This window comes from Sycon ciliatum, chromosome 1 (genome assembly GCF_964019385.1).
Source record: "Sycon ciliatum chromosome 1, ocSycCili1.1, whole genome shotgun sequence".
Taxonomy (NCBI): Eukaryota; Metazoa; Porifera; class Calcarea; order Leucosolenida; family Sycettidae; genus Sycon; species Sycon ciliatum.
In genome coordinates, this window is record NC_088643.1 from 11985653 (window position 1) to 12005002 (window position 19350).

General features: G+C 46.7%; 2 protein-coding genes and 1 long non-coding RNA gene across 3 annotated transcripts in view; 1 reads left to right on the forward strand and 2 right to left on the reverse strand.

Moving 5' to 3' along the window:
• Nucleotides 1-1330: 1330 nt before the first annotated feature.
• On the reverse strand, nt 1331-13227 carry LOC135813505 (uncharacterized). The gene is made up of 4 exons (XM_065326600.1): nt 12503-13227; nt 5695-8225; nt 4957-5369; nt 1331-2671 (listed from the first exon to the last, which is right to left on the reverse strand). Exons 1-4 carry the CDS (start codon nt 12861-12863, stop codon nt 2662-2664), a joined length of 3315 nt encoding a protein of 1104 aa, XP_065182672.1. The 5' UTR covers nt 12864-13227; the 3' UTR covers nt 1331-2661.
• A 215-nt stretch (nt 13228-13442) lies between these two features.
• On the forward strand, nt 13443-16623 carry LOC135806847 (uncharacterized). The gene is made up of 2 exons (XR_010551306.1): nt 13443-14196; nt 15452-16623. It is a non-coding gene; the product is annotated as an uncharacterized LOC135806847 (long non-coding RNA).
• Nucleotides 16624-17516: 893 nt separating this feature from the next.
• The window catches only part of LOC135813513 (uncharacterized), a 7778-nt gene continuing 5944 nt past the window's right edge, over nt 17517-19350 (reverse strand). The window contains exon 3 of the mRNA XM_065326609.1: nt 17517-18019. Within this exon, the coding sequence (XP_065182681.1) occupies nt 18010-18019 (10 nt within the window). The 3' untranslated portion in view covers nt 17517-18009. The remainder of the gene's footprint in view (nt 18020-19350) is intronic.

Genomic DNA, 19350 nt, shown 5'->3' on the forward strand with positions numbered 1-19350 from the left:
CACATGACAAATTACACTTACCTACCCTCACTACTTCAAGTATGCCGCTGATATTATTATTTTTATTCACATAGCTATGGGTTTTTTGTGGCAAATTCACTAGTGCCCTAGCTAGGCCCAATCTGTGTTCTATCATAGGTGGTTAAATAACGACATCGCATTGTTCAATCTTCCAGTCCTATCAGTGACAACTCTAATAGCCAATGTGCATTGTTTCCGACGGCCTTCACCAAGAAGTTATGTTCTCTTTCTCAGCTAGGGTCGCTCACAATTTGTTTTCCATTTCAATTTCCGCCCTTTCCACCATCCTGGAAGCATGGAGAGGGACAGTACCGGTATTATGAATATTTTTAAGTTACAAGCAGGGCATTGGCTATGTCATCACTCATCAGTACTGCTTTCCGGCTGCACTGCTATGACATCACTACTACTTACCGGCTGTACTGCTATGACATCACTACTACTTTCCGGCTGTACTGCTATGACATCACTACTACTTTCCGGCTGTACTGCGATGACATCACTACTACTTTCCGGCTGTACTGCTATGACATCACTACTACTTGCTCCCAAGTCACTAACTGTTTTCTGTACCCGACTACTGGTACGTAATTGTGTCACTATTCAAGATGCTTTATATTTGAAGTACTACACTTACTTCATACAAAGTGTTGCAATATGAAGCCTGAAATCACATGCAGTCTAGGCGTGCCTGTCCGATACCGGCATGCCGACACTGCAACTTGCTGTTGCCACCCCCCCCCCCCCCCCCCGCCCGCCCGCTTTGAACACTGTGTGCCACTGCGCTCGTGCCAAATCTAAACTATCTGCTCATCCAAATCCAGAGGGCTCAGACCCCCGCCCCCGCAGACGTTACATACTCTTGTGCCTGCCCATGAGCACGACCAGTAGTGATCTCGGGGTGCAGAATTGCCACAGAATCAAAGTCCGTGGCGTTTGCCACCTCCATTTATGTACACTTGAAGGTCCTGTCGTGGGCGTTGAAATCCGTTGAGAAGTCAAGCAGCTACATGGCGCTAGCCTTGCAGCCGTGAGCACTGCTGGTCCATTTTTATAGTTTGTGCATAAAATACAGTGTGTGTACACGCTAACAACAGAAAGAATGCCAGTCCCGGTAACCCCCCCCCCCCCCCCCCCCTGCACTTCACACACACACACATCCACGTGCACACACACACACTCAGACACGCCCATCGCGTAAAAGCAATGATAGCGAACAACTATATCAGACATTATTATTATTATTATTATTATTATTTTTGTTTTACATCGGAAGCTCAACAGTGCAGCTGCACAAATATGAAGAGGCCGATGGGACCAAAAAATATATAATAATTATTATATAAAAAAATAAATAAATAAACAATGTATAATATACATCAGTGTAAATGTTCATACATCAGTGTAAATGTTCAAATGTTTAGCAAAAAAAAAAAAGGGGGATGAGTGGTGAACATAAAGAGAAAAGAAGAAAAACGTATGCTGAATGAACCTGGGCAATACATGTATATACATAGCAACTTGTGGTGGGATTACACCGTTCAACAGCTTGCAAGGCGGATGAATTGACCGCCACTAATTTTAGCCTGGTATCCACCACACAGCTGATTGAAGTGGCTTTTTCTGGCTGGTGAATCCCTATTTTTTTATTTTTTTGACACACACACACACACCACAGCACATACTCCGGCATACACTGGCTGTTGGTAACCACCCAGGAGGATGAAAGAAGAGCTTGGAGAATGAGAAAGAGAAGAAAGACGTGTGCGACCATAATCGTCGGGAATTGAACCCCCAACCTCTCGATTGGAAATAGAATACACAAACCACTGCACCATATGGGACACACACACACACACACACACACACACATACATACAGACACACATACATACACAAACACACACACAATCACGTGTGCACGCGTGCATGTGCGTACACACAAACACATTGGACCTTGGACACATTGCCATGTTCAGGCAGGATATGTCCTGTGGTCTACTGAAAAGCCGGCCACAATTGGAAACGTGGAAGGGCTGAAGTCTGTGTGCTCGAGTCGAGCCTTGGCTACATTCATGATGATTTTTTTTGACTTGGCATGATAGCACACAACGGGTATTTCTTGCTTGCCACATGAATGCTAGCATTGCTGCTAGATTTCAATACTAGAATAAAATATGATGTGTATCTCAAGGGTAATAGCAAGAACTTGTATGTACAGGGTATGGCTGACACTGCTATGGCAATATACATTGCAGTATAAACATTTGTAGAGTAGAGTTTTGCAGGTTTAACTGACATACCGGTAACTATTCTGTACAGTGACTAGTGTAAAAACAGTAGGTGAGAGTAGACATGAACACATTCAGTAAAACTGATACCACAGTAGACTGGACTAGACAGTACATGTAGTTCAGTTGATCATTATATCTACATAGTAACACAACACTGTGTGTGTCATAGACAATCTGTATACATCATGTCTATACAAGTGATGTCACAGTGTTGTGATCAATGACAGGTAGTGTGCTGTTGGAGTATCTCTTACTGCAGTAGCTGTTTGAAATGATCCCTGTCCAGTGCTGGTCATCTTCACCAATCTCAACTGCTAAACACTATCCAGTAGAAATTTTCAGAAGCTCAGCTAGCCCTGTAGAATGTACAACAGAGAGGGTGCATACACACGTACACATGCATGCATGCAGACATGCACACACGCACGCGCACACACGCACACACGCATGCACGCACACACAAACAAACACACACACATCGACAACTCTCAAATAATGTCGAGTCCTTTCAGAGAGGCAATACTATTAATAGGACATTTCAGTTCTTACAACAAACTGAATGGTAGGTGGCAATGAGTACAAGCAATGTGGCTCTTCAGACTTAACGTCCCACAACAAACACACGCACACCTGACAGAACGCATGCACTAACACATGCCTAAAATGGTTATGTCAGTCTCCCCGTGAGAGGAGAGAGAAATTCAAAAGGAATCGTGGAAATATGACTCAATTGGCCTCTTGGCCTTGTTGGTCGTTCGTTCGCCCCCACTGGGCAGTATGCTTTATCCCTTGGCAGGTAGGTTCTCAGCCTCGGTGGCTGTTTGCTGGCTCAATAGACAGTACGACTCAGCCCTCGGTAGGTGGTATATGATCATCAGTGACCCACGGTGGGCAGTATGCTCTAGCCCTCGGTGGACAGTATGCTCAAGCCCTCGTTGGGCACTACGCTTTACCCCTTGCCGGAAGTTTGCTTTAACCCTGGGCTGGGGGGGGGGGGGGCAGGTTATTGGCCTCAACGGCCGTTCGTGCACCCTTGTAGGGGCTGTGTGCTTATTCGTGCGCCCTTGGTTGGGCTGTAGGCTTCAGCCTTCGGTAGGCAAGTCTCTGGCCTGGGCGGCCATTCGTGCACCCTCGGTTGGGCTGTTTGCGTTAGCCTTCGGTAGGCAGGTTGCTGGTCTCGGCAGCCATTCGTGCGCCCTCGGTTGGGTTGTATGCTTTTAAAACACTCGATGGGTAAGTTGTTAGCCTCGGCAGCCATTCATGCACCCTCGGCAAGCAGGTTTCTGGCCGCGTCGGCCAATTGGCGGGCAGTATGCTAGCGACCCACGGTGGGCAGGATCATTTAGCCCTCAGTGGGCTGGCTGTTGGCCTCGGTGGCCGCTCATGTCATCGGCCCACGGTCGGCCATTTGTGCGCCTGCCCCAGTGGGCAGTGTGAGTTGCTGAGGATCAGATGTGATGATTTGGCACAGCTATTGTCTCTTGCTTCTTTGGAACCGGTCAATCATGACATATCATAGCTGCGGCTAATGGGGTTCCTCGGTATTCGTGCCAGTAGTTGTGAGACGTATCCCCTCACCCCCAATGCCAGGCGCTGCATCTGCCGCTAGGGTTTCCTGGGTGTTAGCGCCCGTCGTGAGTTCCCTTTTTTCTAAAAGAAGTCAGGCAACCCCCTACCCAATGTGTCAATGGCTTGTGAATGTGTGTATGTGTGCATGAGTACGTCGTACGTGCAGGCGGGTGCATGGGAGCGTTGGCAATTATGTTTGAGAAAAAGAAAAAGAGAGAGCGAGAGAGAGAGAGAGAGATAGAGAGAGACAGAGATAGAGAGAGACAGAGAGAGAGACAGAGAAACAGAGACAGGCAGACAGAGAGTGAGAAAGAGAGAGAGACAGGGACAGGGACAGAGACAAACACAGAAAGAGAGAGAGACAGGGACAGGGACAAAGACAAACACAGAAAGATAAAGAGACAGAGACAGAGACTGTCACGTGGAACATACCATTTATTTAACATTGCCAAAATCAAAGACCTAGTACAAGTACCACCCTGTAAGTTCACCCCTGTCACAGACACAGCAGTGGTTCTCTTGTACTGGTGGTAAATTACTGACATACGAGTACAGCACACAGCAGTGGTTCTGTTGCACTGTTAAATTACTGACATACGAGTACAGCACACAGCAGTGGTTCTGTTGTACTGTTAAATTACTGACATACGAGTACAGCACACAGCAGTGGTTCTGTTGTACTGTTAAATTACTGACATACGAGTACAGCACACAGCAGTGGTTCTGTTGTACTGTTAAATTACTCACATATGAGTACAGCACACAGCAGTGGTTCTGTTGTACTGTTAAATTACTGACATACGAGTACAGCACACAGCAGTGGTTCTGTTGTACTGTTAAATTACTGACATACGAGTACAGTACACAGCAGTGGTTCTGTTGTACTGTTAAATTACTGACATACGAGTACAGTACACAGCAGTGGTTCTGTTGTACTGTTAAATTACTGACATACGAGTACAGCACACAGCAGTGGTTCTGTTGTACTGGTAAATTACTGACATACGAGTACAGCACACAGCACACGGCACATGTGCACACACTCCTGTATGATGCCATCACTCTAACTTACTGTAGTATGCGACGTCTGAGTGCTGCCAGCATAGCACAGTGTTGGTTGTGTTCACTTAGGTGTTCATCAGTTTGACGATGTTTACCACACAGGTAAGCCATGTCACAACGAGGACATGCCTTGATGTTGTCCAGGTCATAGCAGACAAAACATGCTGCTACACGTGGACACCATTCCAGTAGTGCAATGTGGTGATCAATGCTCACTTGGCCTCTCTTGGATTGACGATGCAGGGCAGCAATGAGACAGTAGTATAGTAGCGTATCGTCTCCAGCATGTGGTGGTAAGTACACAATTCCAGACACTGAGAGACCAGTTGCACAATTGCTCGGCAGGTAAGCACTGAGATCATTAACCAATGACTTCAACGCTGGGAAGAGTTTGGACATTTCTACAAGTGCAAAGATCGTATTCTAGAGCAAAGCACACAACAAAGAAAAGTGTAGAAAAGAAAGTAACTGAAGCCAGTACACTCAAAACAGAGAACATCATGCACAATTATAACAAATCAGGCTGATATAGCGGAAACCAACACATTCCATTTCCATAGTTTACAGTGTTCAAAATTATCACATTCCCCTCTGTGTTCTTCAAGAAATCTACCTTAGAGAGACACACACTATACAGTAGATAATTACTGAGTATACTGGTTTGCAATACAATGTTCCATTCAGAGTGGAATGTGGATGAAAAACAGTTATGGTAACCTGAATTGTGAACACTGCACTGCCAGCTTACCTCAATGCTCAGCAGTGTTCTAGCTGTCTGTATACAAGACTGCATCACTTCCACATCTGGTACCTTGTTCTGGCTACTGTTGTTAATCAGTGCTGTTGTGTGATCTGCTGGATTTGAGCCATGACACCATCTCCTGACATAGTCCATCACAATGTTGTAGGGATGCTGTGCTGGTAGAGTGAGACCCGTTGGAGTTGTGTATGCCCTTCCATTTACTACCAAGGATATGTACTCGGTGTTGTACATATCACCCGAGTACAGGTACAGTAGTGTGGCTACTGTGTCATTATCCATGGAGTGCAGGTATCGTTGTAACCGAAGAGTAGACACAGTAGTGTGGTCGTCATGGGTATTGACCGTGCGGCTGATAGCAGTTGGTACATGTTTCCACTTGCACAGTGGTATACCCAGTGTTGTAATCAATGATGGTGAAATAATCCACTCACTGCTACAGGAACTTGACATGACCTTGCCCAGGATCACAGCAATGCATTGTAGCAGAAAACCGAACATTGCAGTACATGAAAGGACTGCACCATCCTGTGATAGGAAGCGTGATGACATCACTCTCTTAGCAAGGTCTTCTACCACCTGTACATTGGGAATATCCTTGCTTAGCAGAGTGGAACAATACAGTTGAATGAGTTTCAGGGCACATTCAGTCACACCTGTTGCAAGACCCATTCTCAGTGTTGTTGTAACACGCTGGTACACCACCTGAAGACGGGATAGTGTTTCCTGGCTGAGCTCAACCTGTCCTTCCCTGCAGTCGATGTCCAGAGACATGGATAGCCTGCATGACTCCAGAGAAAGTTGCATCAAAGGTAGCTGCAGCGGTGACCCCACTCCTGTCGGTTCTTGTTCAGATTTCTCCAGGAGCATTTGGGTTCTGGAATCCGAACTCTCAAAAGTGACATCAGAATCTGCAATGCTTTGACGGCAAATACAACACAGGACCGAGGTGCAAATGCTGTCAGCTTGTACAGATAGCGGTGCTTTGTCCAATCTTTGTATCCTGCCCACAAACTCTCCAACAAACATTGCTCTCCCAAACAAGGCAAATAGGATACCCGTTGACTTTGTTAATCCAGAGAAAGGAAGCAAGTCATAGCCAGACAAAACATCAACAACAGACAACGCCATCTGTATATTCACCAGTTCCTGAAGCAGTTGGTAACTCCAATACAATGCTTTGTCTGCACCACAACCTCTACAGTCATCAACTTCCTTCACAAAGCCAAGGAAATGCTTGCACATTCGCCGTTGGTACATGTGTTGCTTGTCTTCTGGGCATTGGTAACGACCAAACTCGGCGATAAATGGTTGTAACGAGTAGCGATCCAAATACGAATTGTAATCCAGGAAACAAATCTTGATCAACGGATCTAAACGTAGAAGATGAACCACATCAACATCATCACCTACAAAATCCACCATCACGCAAGCGCACTTAGATGAGAACGAGGAGTGCAGTTGAGATAGAGCATGGAATGATTCTTTGTCATCCTGGCGTAGTGTGTTGTATGCTACTTTCAACAGCTGCAGAATTCGATGATTCGGTTTCAGACCATCATCGTTGAACACATCAAGACCAATCTTCTTGAACAACGATAGCAGCCTGGTGGGAGTTAATCGACCACCTTGCAGAAGACCAGCTGTAATGCGTACAGCAAGTGGAACATTTCCACAATGATCCACTAACCTCTGTGCATCTTCAATGCTCACACTACCTTCAACACATAGACCATGGAGAAGATCAACAGCACAAACCTTTGTCAGACCATCAAGACGGTGTTGTTGTAGTTTAAACTGGGCAGCGTGTAGGTCAAAGTAAACACGACTTGTCAGTAGGACATGGACATGGAGTTGTAGTTGAAGTATTTGCTCTACAACATCTTGTAGTTGGAGATCTTTATCAGCACCAGCCTGGATAGCATCCTCGGCATTGTCTAGGATACATAACATGTGATGTTTGCCACCATCATCATCCCTGCCATCAGTTGATTTCGTTGTCTTGCCAGTAGTTTCAGATGAAGCTGGGTTTGTTTCGAGTCGGTTTTGAATCATTGCCTGGACAGCGTTAACACCAGCTACACCGCGTAAGTCAAAGAACTCCACACGACAACCAGCATTGCGACATACATGTCCCACAGCAATGGCTACGGACGTCTTACCAAAACCAGCTGGTGCCACAAGACTCTGCACTTGTGTAGGTGATGACTTGGACTTTGTTGTGAGAATGTTGTGACTGATCTCTGTAACAATGTCATTCCTGCCAGTGAAATGTCGGTCTTTGTTCGGTAGAGATGACTGGCTTGAAGTTGTTGATCTTGTTGAATCCTGTGTTGTAGTCAATGTTGTATTGGATGTTGCACCCGTTTTAGTTACATTGGCGGTTGTTTCAGCTGATGCTGGTTGTTTGAAGATTGGCTCACATCTGTTGGACGTCCGTTGCTGGTCTGCCTGACAAGCTCCCACTGTGTGCTGCAATGGCTGCGTTTTCTGTTTGCCAACTGTTGTCATGGTGATACCTAGCAAGCAAACAGAAAGTATGAATAAACCTATTGTAAGTTTTAAATCTTTTTCAAAAGGGATGTAAGACCTACTTCCTTTGTTAAGCGAAACTTTGTTGCATTTTTTTACAGTTCCGTCAAAAGCATTCAATGGCTACAACACAGTTTGCAGAGGGGAGAACAGAGCAGCATACGAGAAATAGTAGTTTATAGATGTCACACAGTTTGTTTCGAAGTGGTCCAGCTTCTCCCTTCATCTGAATCCGATCACAACTCATTCCCTGCATTGAGTGTGCTTTCTCGCTGACTCCCGTCTCCAGTGCTGACACACTGACAGCTCATGCTCTGTAAACATTAAAATATGCCGAGAAAATATTTGATCGTACTTCTTTGCTTGAACTGTGAACTTGACGATTTGCACGGTGCCACTGTCGGCAGTTTTTCTCTCCGCCGCTCTCCAGAATGCCATGGAAGATGCCATAGCGGCACAACCAAAACTTAATGTTTTTCATCTTTGCAGTGGGGTTCTTCTGCCAGCACGGTTCCAAAGCCTGCAGAACTTCTGAGCTCCTTTTCTGGTTTCATTCACCATCGGTGACACGTCGGTCTGCAGGCTGTGGAAGAACGCCAAGTCGTCCGCGTTGAGATCGGGGTTTTGTCCAGCCTGAACGAAAACCTGAATGTCAAATCCTTTCGCTTTCCCCTGAAAACCTGAATGTCAAATCCTTTCGCTTTCCCCTGTCCTGCAAACACACCCTTATTGATTTTTGTTGTGTGCGGACACAAACCATCGTGCTGGTACAGCAGTGGCTGGCCGGCTCCTGGTCACTTCTTCGAGCCACGCGGCTTTTCAAACTTCCATTTCCCAGCCCCAACCTTTCCACATAGTTGGACGCATACAGTTAGACCTCGCATAACCGCACACATCCGTTTCCCACAAAAATCTCCGATAGGCGAGGGAACCGGATAATCGAACACACAAACTGTATGTATGCATGGCATATGCTGTATATCGGTAACTAACAATAATTATTTTCTTCCGGATGGCGAGGGATCTGGATAAAAGAGGACCGGATAAGCTAGGTTTGACTGTACCAGCATCACTGGTTGTGTATGCTGCATCCTCGTGAAACCACCACATTTTCTGTCGCATGCTTGTCATGCATCATGTAGAACCACTTCTCGCCTCCATGTGTCTCGTTTTTCAGGTCGGAGAATTTCATGGTCTGCTCATTCAATTGGGAGAGGACAAATTTCATGCGCTTTATTTTATGCTCGGCTGTCAAATCCGGCTTGATGTATAGTCGCCGTCTCCGCATCTGAAGCGCCTTGCACCTAGTTCAAACAGTCACAGGTGAGACATTTACTCCTTCTCTTACCAGCTTGATGGCTAGTCGGTTCAACGACAATCGAGCCCAGTTCTGATTGTTTAGAATAACCAGCTTTTGTGCGATTTCAGTGGTGAACCTTTGACCGGCTCCTCGGCCACACTGGGTGCGTTCGATTACAGCCATTAATTGATTCATGAATGGAATCTTGTCGTTGGATTTCATGTCATGTAGCCCTGGAATCAGTTTGGAATCCATTTACCCTAACATGGGGTGATGTGAATAGCCAGGGACGTTTCATGAATGGATTCAACATCGTTTCGCGGTCATAATCGAACGCACTCACTCCTTCCGCTTGCGTGACCAGTTGAGTCCTGACACTGGAGCGGAACTGGATACTTGCTCATGGTAGATCTACTTTGAAGTACAACTTGAGTTGTTTGTGCACAAATTTTACCTTGAGATTTAGAGAACTTGGAAAGTCTGAGAAGAGCTACGCGAACAGCTTCTTGATCTTTCTTTATCCACTGACGATGTTGTTCAGAACAACGAAACGTCTGGAGAAGTATCGTAAAAATTTCTATCGTTATTAAATGTTATCAAATATACCACTCTTTGGTCTAGAAAGAATACTTTTTGATATTACAATGAGAGTGAATAATCAACGGCTTGTCCACCAACTCTTTTTCTTGATCTTTGTCAGCGGTCTACCTGCCGTGAATTCTGCGGCATGAAGAGTGACGGCCTTTTGATTTGGGATCTTCATGTCTTTCCGTCTTGTGCACACAATAACTGGTATTGTTGGTGGTGATACCGGTATAATTTTCAGTATTGTTCTTGACAGGCATTTTTGCAATCTCCCTGGGCCAAGGAGCTCACAGGAATGGTTTTTGTAAGGCTCGGTTTCTCATTTCTCACTTCGGTGTTGTGCGCTTGTGGGTGTATTCTGGTGACATCCTGTCAGGACAGGGCTATACTAATTTCTCCAAAGGACTCCATGCGTATCGGAGGTTCTAAGCCTATCAGAGAAATGGATGTCACCATGGCTACCCTATCTGGGGGGGGGGGGGAGATAGATCACCGATATGTGTGTCTATTGCCTATAGAAAGATCATAAACAGAACTCTAAAACGCTATCGGAGTTCAAAACCATATGTAGAAGTTTTGCTTATCAACGGAGAAAGTAAGTTAAAAAATCATAGTAATGGTAGTGTTCTCAGACTGTTCTGTGCACAGAGCAATGACAGAGGGACAAGTTCACGTTAGAAAATAACGCCCCACTTCCAGCTATTACAAACAAGAATCCTGGGCTTATCTCCTACCAGTGGTTTTGCTAGAACTCTACGGCTAGTAACAAAGTCATGTTCTACTGATAGAGGATTTACCACAATGGTGTTGATGACCATCTTGACTTAGTGAGATCTTTTGGAAGTCATTGAATGATGGCTTGTAGCCTTGGGCTTAGTATTTCCATGGAAATGTTCAAATTTAACTCTGCCGCCAAAGTACCTTGCAATCTTCTCTCTCCAAGAGCTACTGTACTAAGTCTGAGTTGAACTTTTTGTCTGGAAAGTGGTATTCTCTGGAATGCTGCACTATAGCTGCTGCCGGCGTAGCAATGAGAACAACTGACTCCGACTAAAGCAATGTTTGCGATTTCGAAGTAAACTGCAGAACTTGAGAAAAACAAAACTCATCAGCAGCTACGATGCAAAGCAATAATAGAAACTTCACTCGAAAAATCATATTCGAAAGTTTCGCATGAAACGCTATTTTTTGTGAACCGGGAAGGTTTCAGAAACGACCTGCGAAAGTTTGAAACATAAATTCCAAGGCAATTCAAAGGCAATGCCGCTAGGGGTTACCGGGTGTTAGCGGCCGTCGTGAGTTCCCTTCAGGAACGGACACGATAAATTACTTTTTACTTTACCTAAACCAAAGTTAAAGCTATGATTGAAGTTTGGAAAATGAACAACTGAGCAGTCGCAGAAAGTAATTCAAGTATGAATGGGGACGGTGTGGTTTCCGTCCAGCACTGCACTATTTGGTGCATAGATGCGCGTGCGAACTGAAGTGCATGGCGGTACAGGATGTGCACATGCATGCCGTTTACGTCCAACATCGGGAAATCGCTGTGGGCTGGCTTCTGTGATAATTTTCCTTCTACTGCGATACAGTGCGAGGCTAAATGTTCTAGAATCCTCTTGTTTTAGACTAATTCGAGGCTGCTGAACACTAAAATTGGGTGTACCTCCCGGGGCCGAGTATGAATCTGGTTGAGATCAGTACTTCGCTATGCCTCTGTGCAAACAACGGCTCCACCTTTTTTGTTCAAGCATGGCATGTGTGGCATCAATGGAAAGGCGATGACCTCAGCTACCTAAAATAGCATCGGCAAGGGAGTACTGGCCACGGGATCAGATATAAGCGGGGTCAAAGTCAGGCCAAAGAGCTTTCACGCGGGCCCCATTGTAAATGTACACGCAAGTTGTGACTGCAGTTTTCACCTGACCCAGGCTGGAACTGAACTCCCTAGCAATAATCTAGTGACCCATGACAGTGCTTCACGCCAGTGGCACCTGCATTTCTTGTAGATCTACAGGATCATCATGTAGATCTGGTTATAACCTCAGGACTGTCCATCTAACTGAACCCACCCAGGGTCAGCTCTCAATACGATTGATGAGAATGCATGAACTAATTGATCTCTGTAAGCACATCTCACTGCTAACAAGTAAGTACAGTGTTGCTCAATGAAATCCAGTCGTGTCACTCAAGTTTGTACCTTGCACCATTTTGCAGCCCAATGCTTGCAGGTCTAGGGCTGCGCAACGCCGAGCGCGTACTTGAGTGATGCTGTGACTGGATTTCATTGAGCAGAACTGTACATGTCATGTAGTTACACGAATGTTCAACGAGCCCCCCCCCCCAATCTTCCTACGCCACGTAATCAATGTGAAAACTTACCGGAGGACGAGCCAAGTGTGGACTCATCATCTGCCGACATTGATATTGGCTTCGTCGGATGGTCAGTTTTTCCACTGGCAGTTGGATCGCGTCGCTTTGCCATGGTACTGGCGACATGTTCCGCTACATGAGGCTGGCTGTGCTGCATGAGCCTCAGGAACGTGTCGACCTGTTCCTCTGTTTTCTTCAGCATCAGCCTCACCACGTACTTTGTCAGTTCAGACTTCACGTTTTCCTTGCTAGAGGCAGTATCATATTCATCAACGTCCAGCACATCATTCTCCAGCAAGAGTTCCAAGATCACGGATGCATCTAGATTGGAAAGTAAGAAGGCTATGTTATAGCGCACCCTGTCTGCCATTGTTCACACTCCTGCCTGTCCGCGTGACCACAGTTCACTCGCACTGCGGACTGATCACGATCGAAATCGAGTTACTGCATAACTTCTTAGGATCAAAGAGTTGTCTTTCTCAAGCAATAACACGTACTTTCAAGTACAAGCCGTTCATCAGCTGTGGCTCAGGTACAGAGCGAATTTCATGGAGGCAAACAATTCTTCGAAAATCACGCTTGAAATGTTCAGCATCAGCTCGATCGCCTAGGCTCTTGGCTACCACAGTATCAGTAACAGCACTAAGAGAATAGTAAAAAATACTAAAAAATAGTCGGAAGGAGATGACAACGTCAACGCGTTCGTTGCAGCCATGCCGCCAGTACTGGCAAGTGGCAGTAGCCTTCGCATTTGGCCGGCGTTGGGCCTGAGTGAGGCCAGGGTAGACTTCTACCGGGTGAGGTCTCCGACTCTCCGCCAGCCTCCGACTCCGGTCATGGTTGCCATGGCGCATGCGTGCACGAAGAAAGCGTTGATCTGACATCATGGACATAGCTGAAAGGATTTTTTTCGGTTCCTTGGATTATTATTGGCTGATGATTGCAGAGTACGAGCGCAATAAGTTTCCATTATGGAGTGATATGAATCGAGTAAACTGTTGTAGTATGGCAGTGATAATGGTCAAGATTGAAGAAAGCCAGACCGAGTTGTAAGAGAATGCGTGTTGATCGCGATGAATGGCATGATGTTGATGACCGCAGATGGGAGGACTGAGCCAACTGAACTGAACTGCGTGTTGGATATTATTTGAACATCTATTCAAACGTCAAAATGGAAATAATTCAGTGCGTGGCTAGATGGTCAACAGATGTAAATCGTTGCCTGCAATAGTGCACGTGTCTAGTTGTTCTATCGGATCTATACAGTTGGTTCGGTACATGTATCGTCCAAGAGTATGAGACAGAGGACTCGAAATTTCGGACACGGGGCGAGTGACCACTGCTAGCGAGCTTTGTGACCAATGACGTGGCCAGGGTTGCCAGCCATTATTACAGTGAGTGAAAGCAGAAAGGATAGTCCAGGTGCTGAAGCCTCTTGAGGAGCTTGGCAGCGATGAAAAAACACGTTCACAAGTTTCACCACGAGTGGATCGCGTCCATCAGAATCTCTGGTCTGTACTGTCACCCGGTCGAGCATTGCCTCTCAAACATATTGCCGGTAATGGCTGGTCCCGTCCTGCTCGGCTCTCACTGTATGCTGCTGCTGTTGTGGGCCTGCATCTCGCTGGCCTCCGTGTCCGTCGCACACTGCGGGCCGGCTTCCACCTGCCGTCCAACGAGTACCACGACTACCATCATGAAAAGTTAGTAGTGTAGTGTGTGCATTCTGCATTGATTGGTAGCTGTACCAATACCTTGCACATACATGGTAGGTGGTGAACGCAAAAATCTGACTTGAGCCCCCCCCCCCCTCCCCCCAATGTTCTGACTGCATGTATAAAGCCACTTGCTAACTTTTCGAAATTTGCACAGAGAAGAATACAGTCGTGGCCAAACAATCCGGCCAATGCTATGCTAGCTACCGGTAGCTATACAGTGCATGGGCAGCATGCACTGCCACTGCTACAGTCCATTCAGAAAAAGATGAACTTCTAAGATGAACTTCTAGCTTTTGGCCATAAATGGGTCAAACTTTGAGTTTTTTTAGAATTTTTTTCTGCAATCCCTATGGAATCCTCTTCCAATTATGTTTCTGAAGTCTTTTTGTCCAAAAAGCAAGCCATAACAAGAATAGGATATCGGCCAGGTTTTGCCCCAGAAGCATTGAATTGGAAAAAACCATCAAAATCCAGGCCGTTTGACCCTGCCTGCCACAGTGCATTGTGGGGTTCCAACCCCAGTTCAGGTACCCTTTTTGGACTCTTTTTCAAAGTTCAAATTTCGCAGCACTGCACTGTGTACAATGAAATCACGAAAAATCGCCAAATACGGGAGCTCGCCAGAGCCAGAGCCCATCTTTTTCTGAATGGACTGTAGTGCAAGTAATAGCCTAGTGAATGTCTCATGCTCTGCCGCCGGGACTGCACTCTGCAGTGCACAGTCTGTGCTGTGCTCCACTCGACTGCAGCAGGCAGAGTGCAGAGCCGAGGACTGTTTTAGTTCAGTGCTATGCTGGTAGACCCTCTAATGACTGTAAATGCATGAATGCGATTGTGACAGGCACCATGTCACTGTACATGTATCCATGGCATTGGCTGGATTTCTTTGGTGACGACTGTATTACTCCACCAGTCCCTGCCCCCAACAACAGAAAAAGAAATACTCCCTGTTTCCAGCAGTTCACTTGCATACCAGTGTCATGGTTGTTGTCTCTTCTGACCATGAATGTTCCTATAGGTATTGTCTGATTCTGATCCAATGTACTGCAATGCCCTCAGTTTGGTGTGACTGCCATTCGATGATGCCGAGACCTCTGGTCAGTTGAGCATGGCAGGCTCCACCAGCACCGTCTCACTGCTGACTCCATGCTAGCCCCATGTGCCTGCCGGCGAGTTTGTGTACCTCGTATAATTATAAAAACTGACATTATTTTTGTTTATGTTGGCTGCTGCTTTGCAGGTTCAACCAGAACTTTGGCATACCGGGAATCTTTGATTTGCTGCATGGCACGGACAGTCACTTCCGTAAATAAAAGTCGTACGAGCGCCATTCCATGCTACTTGCCACCACCCCAGCCAACGTTCTGATTCCAGACGAACCGAAGAAATGCCAGTAAAAAGGTTAAGTCTGCAGTGCATGTGCATGTGTGCATCCTCACTGCTGTTGCTAGTCTCCTCCCAGTCCACCCTTGACCGTCCCATCCTCCAGTTTCAATGCTAGTCTCCTCACAGACCACCCTTGACCGTCCCATTCTCCAGTTTTAATGCTAGTCTCCTCACAGTCCACCCTTGACCGTCCCATCCTCCAGTTTCAATGCTAGTCTCCTCACAGACCACCCTTGACCGTCCCATTCTCCAGTTTCAATGCTAGTCTCCTCACAGTCCACCCTTGACCGTCCCATTCTCCAGTTTCAATGCTAGTCTCCTCACAGTCCACCCTTGACCGTCCCATTCTCCAGTTTCAATGCTAGTCTCCTCACAGTCCACCCTTGACCGTCTCATTCTCCAGTTTCAATGCTAGTATCATCACTACTCTACATGTATATGTATTTTAGCATATCCACCATCAATACTGGTCACATGACAAATTGCACTTACCTACCCTCACTACTTCAAGTATGCCGCTGATATTATTATTTTTATTCACATAGCTATGGGTTTATTTGTGGCAAATTCAATAGTGCCCTAGCTCGGCCAAATCTGTGTTCTATAATGGGTGGTTATCGACATCACACTGTTCAATCCACCAGACTTATCAGTGTCGACTCTAATAGCTAATGTGCATTTTTCCGAGCCATCACCAAGAAGTTCTTTTTCTTTCTCAGCTAGGCCCGTTCACAGTTTGTTTCTATTTCAATTTCCGCCCTTTCCACCATCCTGGAAGCATGGAGAGGGACAGTACCGGTATTATGGATATTTTTAAGTTACAAGCCGGGCATTGGCTATGTCATCACTCATCAGTACTACTTTCCGGCTGTACTGCTATGACATCACTACTACTTACCGGCTGTACTGCTATGACATCACTACTACTTTCCGGCTGTACTGCTATGACATCACTACTACTTTCCAGCTGTCCTGCTATGACATCACTACTACTTGCTCCCAAGTCACTCTGTTTTCTGTACCCGACTACCGGTACTTCATTGTGTCACTATTCAAGGTACTTTATACTTGAAGTACTACGCTTACTTCATACAAAGTGTTGAAATTTGAAGCCTGAAATCACATGCAGTCTAAGCAAGCCTGTACGATTCCGGCATGCGGACACTGCAACTTGCTGTTGGCACCACCCCCCCCCCCCCCCCCCTTGAACACTGTGTGCCACTGCGCTCGTGGCAAATCCAAACTACACTAGTATCTGCTCATCCAAATCCAGAGGGCTCAGATACCCCCCCCCCCCCCCAAACGCACGTTACCATACTCTTGTGACTGCCAATGAGCACGGCCAGTGATCTCTAGGGGTATTTCCACAGAATCAGGGTCCGTGACTTTTGCCACCTCCATTTATCTACACTTCAATGTACTTCTGTCGTGGACTTTGAAATCCGTTGAGAAGTCAAGCGGCCACTGGGCACTGACCTTGCAGTCGTGAGCACAGCTGGTCCATTTTTACAGTGTGCACATAAACTATAGTGTGTGTACGTGCAAACAGAAGTAAGGGTGCTGGTCCCGGTCATCCTATCTGATTTCAATGTTCACGACAGTACATTGTAGATCTTAACCATGACGAATTTGATCATTACAACACTGCTGCATATTACCAAGAGTACATAATGCAAATACTGGCAGGGGAAGCATCCCGTTCATGAGCTTGTAATGAATGGGCACACTCTAGTTTGGCATGGTGTCTCCTTATGTATGCACATTCACGCATAACAAATACACGCACACGTGCATCCACATCCATGCGCATCCCCTCCCTCCCCCCCTCGCCCTCCACACACACACACACATGTACACACACACACACATACACACACAAAAACGTGCGCACGCATGCACACACACAAACACATTGGACCTTGGACGCATTGTCATGTTCAGACAGGATAAGTCCTGTTGTCTACTGAAAAGCCAGCCACAATTGTAATTATTGTTGAAGGAGCCGCAGTCTGTGTGTGTGCTCGGGTCGAACCATGGCTACATTTGTGACGCTTCATGCCTTCGTGTGTTAGCACATAGCGGTGTAAACGGATATTTCTTGCTTGTCACACGATGCTAGCATTGCTGCTAGATTTCAATACTGGAGTAAAATACGATGTGTATCTCAAGGGTAACAGCATGCACTTTTGTATGTACAGGGTATGGCTGACACTGCTATGGCAATATACATTGCAGTATAAACATTTGTAGAGTAGAGTTTTCCAGGTTTAACTGACATAGCGGTAACTATTCTGTACAGTGACTAGTGTAAAAACAGTAGGTGAGAGTAGACATGAAATGATCCCTGTCCAGTGCTGGTCAAGTTCACCAATCTCAACTGCTAAACACTATCCAGTAGAGATCCTCAGAAGCTCACCTCGCCCTGGAAAATGTACAACAGAGAGGGTGCATACACACGTACACATGCATGCATGCAGACATGCACACACACATGCACACACGCACGCACGCACGCACGCACGCACACACCCACAAACACACACACACATTGACAACTCTCAAAACATGTCGAGTCCTTTCAGAGAGGCAATATTATTAATAGGACATTTCAGTTCTTACAACAAACTGAATGGGTAGGTGGCAATGGGTACAAGCAATGTGGCTCTTCCGACTTAACGTCCCACAACAAACACATGCACACCTGACAGAACGCATGCACTAACACATGCCTAAAATGGTTATGTCAGTCTCCCCGTGAGAGGAGAGAGAAATTCAAAAGGAATCGTGGAAATATGACTCAATTGGCCTCTTGGCCTTGTTGGTCGTTCGTTCGCCCCCACTGGGCAGTATGCTTTATCCCTTGGAAGGTAGGTTCTCAGCCTCGGTGGCTGTTTGCTGGCTCAATAGACAGTACGACTCAGCCCTCAGTCGGTAGTATATGATCATCAGTGACCCACGGTGGGCAGTATGCTCTAGCCCTCGGTGGACAGTATGCTCTAGCCCTCGGTGGGCACTACGCTTTACCCCTTGCCGGAAGTTTGCTTTAACCCTGGGCTGGGGGGGGGGGAGGGAGGTCGGCAGGTTATTGACCTCAACGGCCGTTTGTGCACCTCGTAGGGGCTGTGTGCTTATTCGTGCGCCCTTGGTTGGGCTGTAGGCTTCAGCCTTCGGTAGGCAGGTCTCTGGTTTGGGCGGCCATTCGTGCACCCTCGGTTGGGCTGTTTGCGTTAGCCTTCGGTAGGCAGGTTGCTGGTCTCAGCGGCCATTCGTGCGCCCTCGGTTGGGTCGTATGCTTTTAAAACACTCGATGGGTAAGTTGTTAGCCTCGGCAGCCATTCATGCACCCTCGGCGAGCAGGTTGCTGGCCGCGTCGGCCAATTGGCGGGCAGTATGCTAGCGACCCACGGTGGGCAGGATCATTTAGCCCTCAGTGGGCTGGCTGTTGGCCTCGGTGGCCGCTCATGTCATCGGCCCACGGTCGGCCATTTGTGCGCCCGCCCCCAGTGGGCAGTGTGAGTTGCTGACGATCAGATGTGATGATTTGGCACAGCTATTGTCTCTTGCTACTTTGGAACCGGTCAATCATGACATATCATAGCTGCGGCTTACGGGGTTCCTCGGCATTCGTGCCAGTAGTTGTGAGACGTATCCCCTCACCCCCAATGCCAGGCGCTGCATCTGCCGCTAGGGTTTCCTGGGTGTGACGCCCGTCGTGAGTTCCCTTTTGGAACGGACACGATAATTTACTTTCTT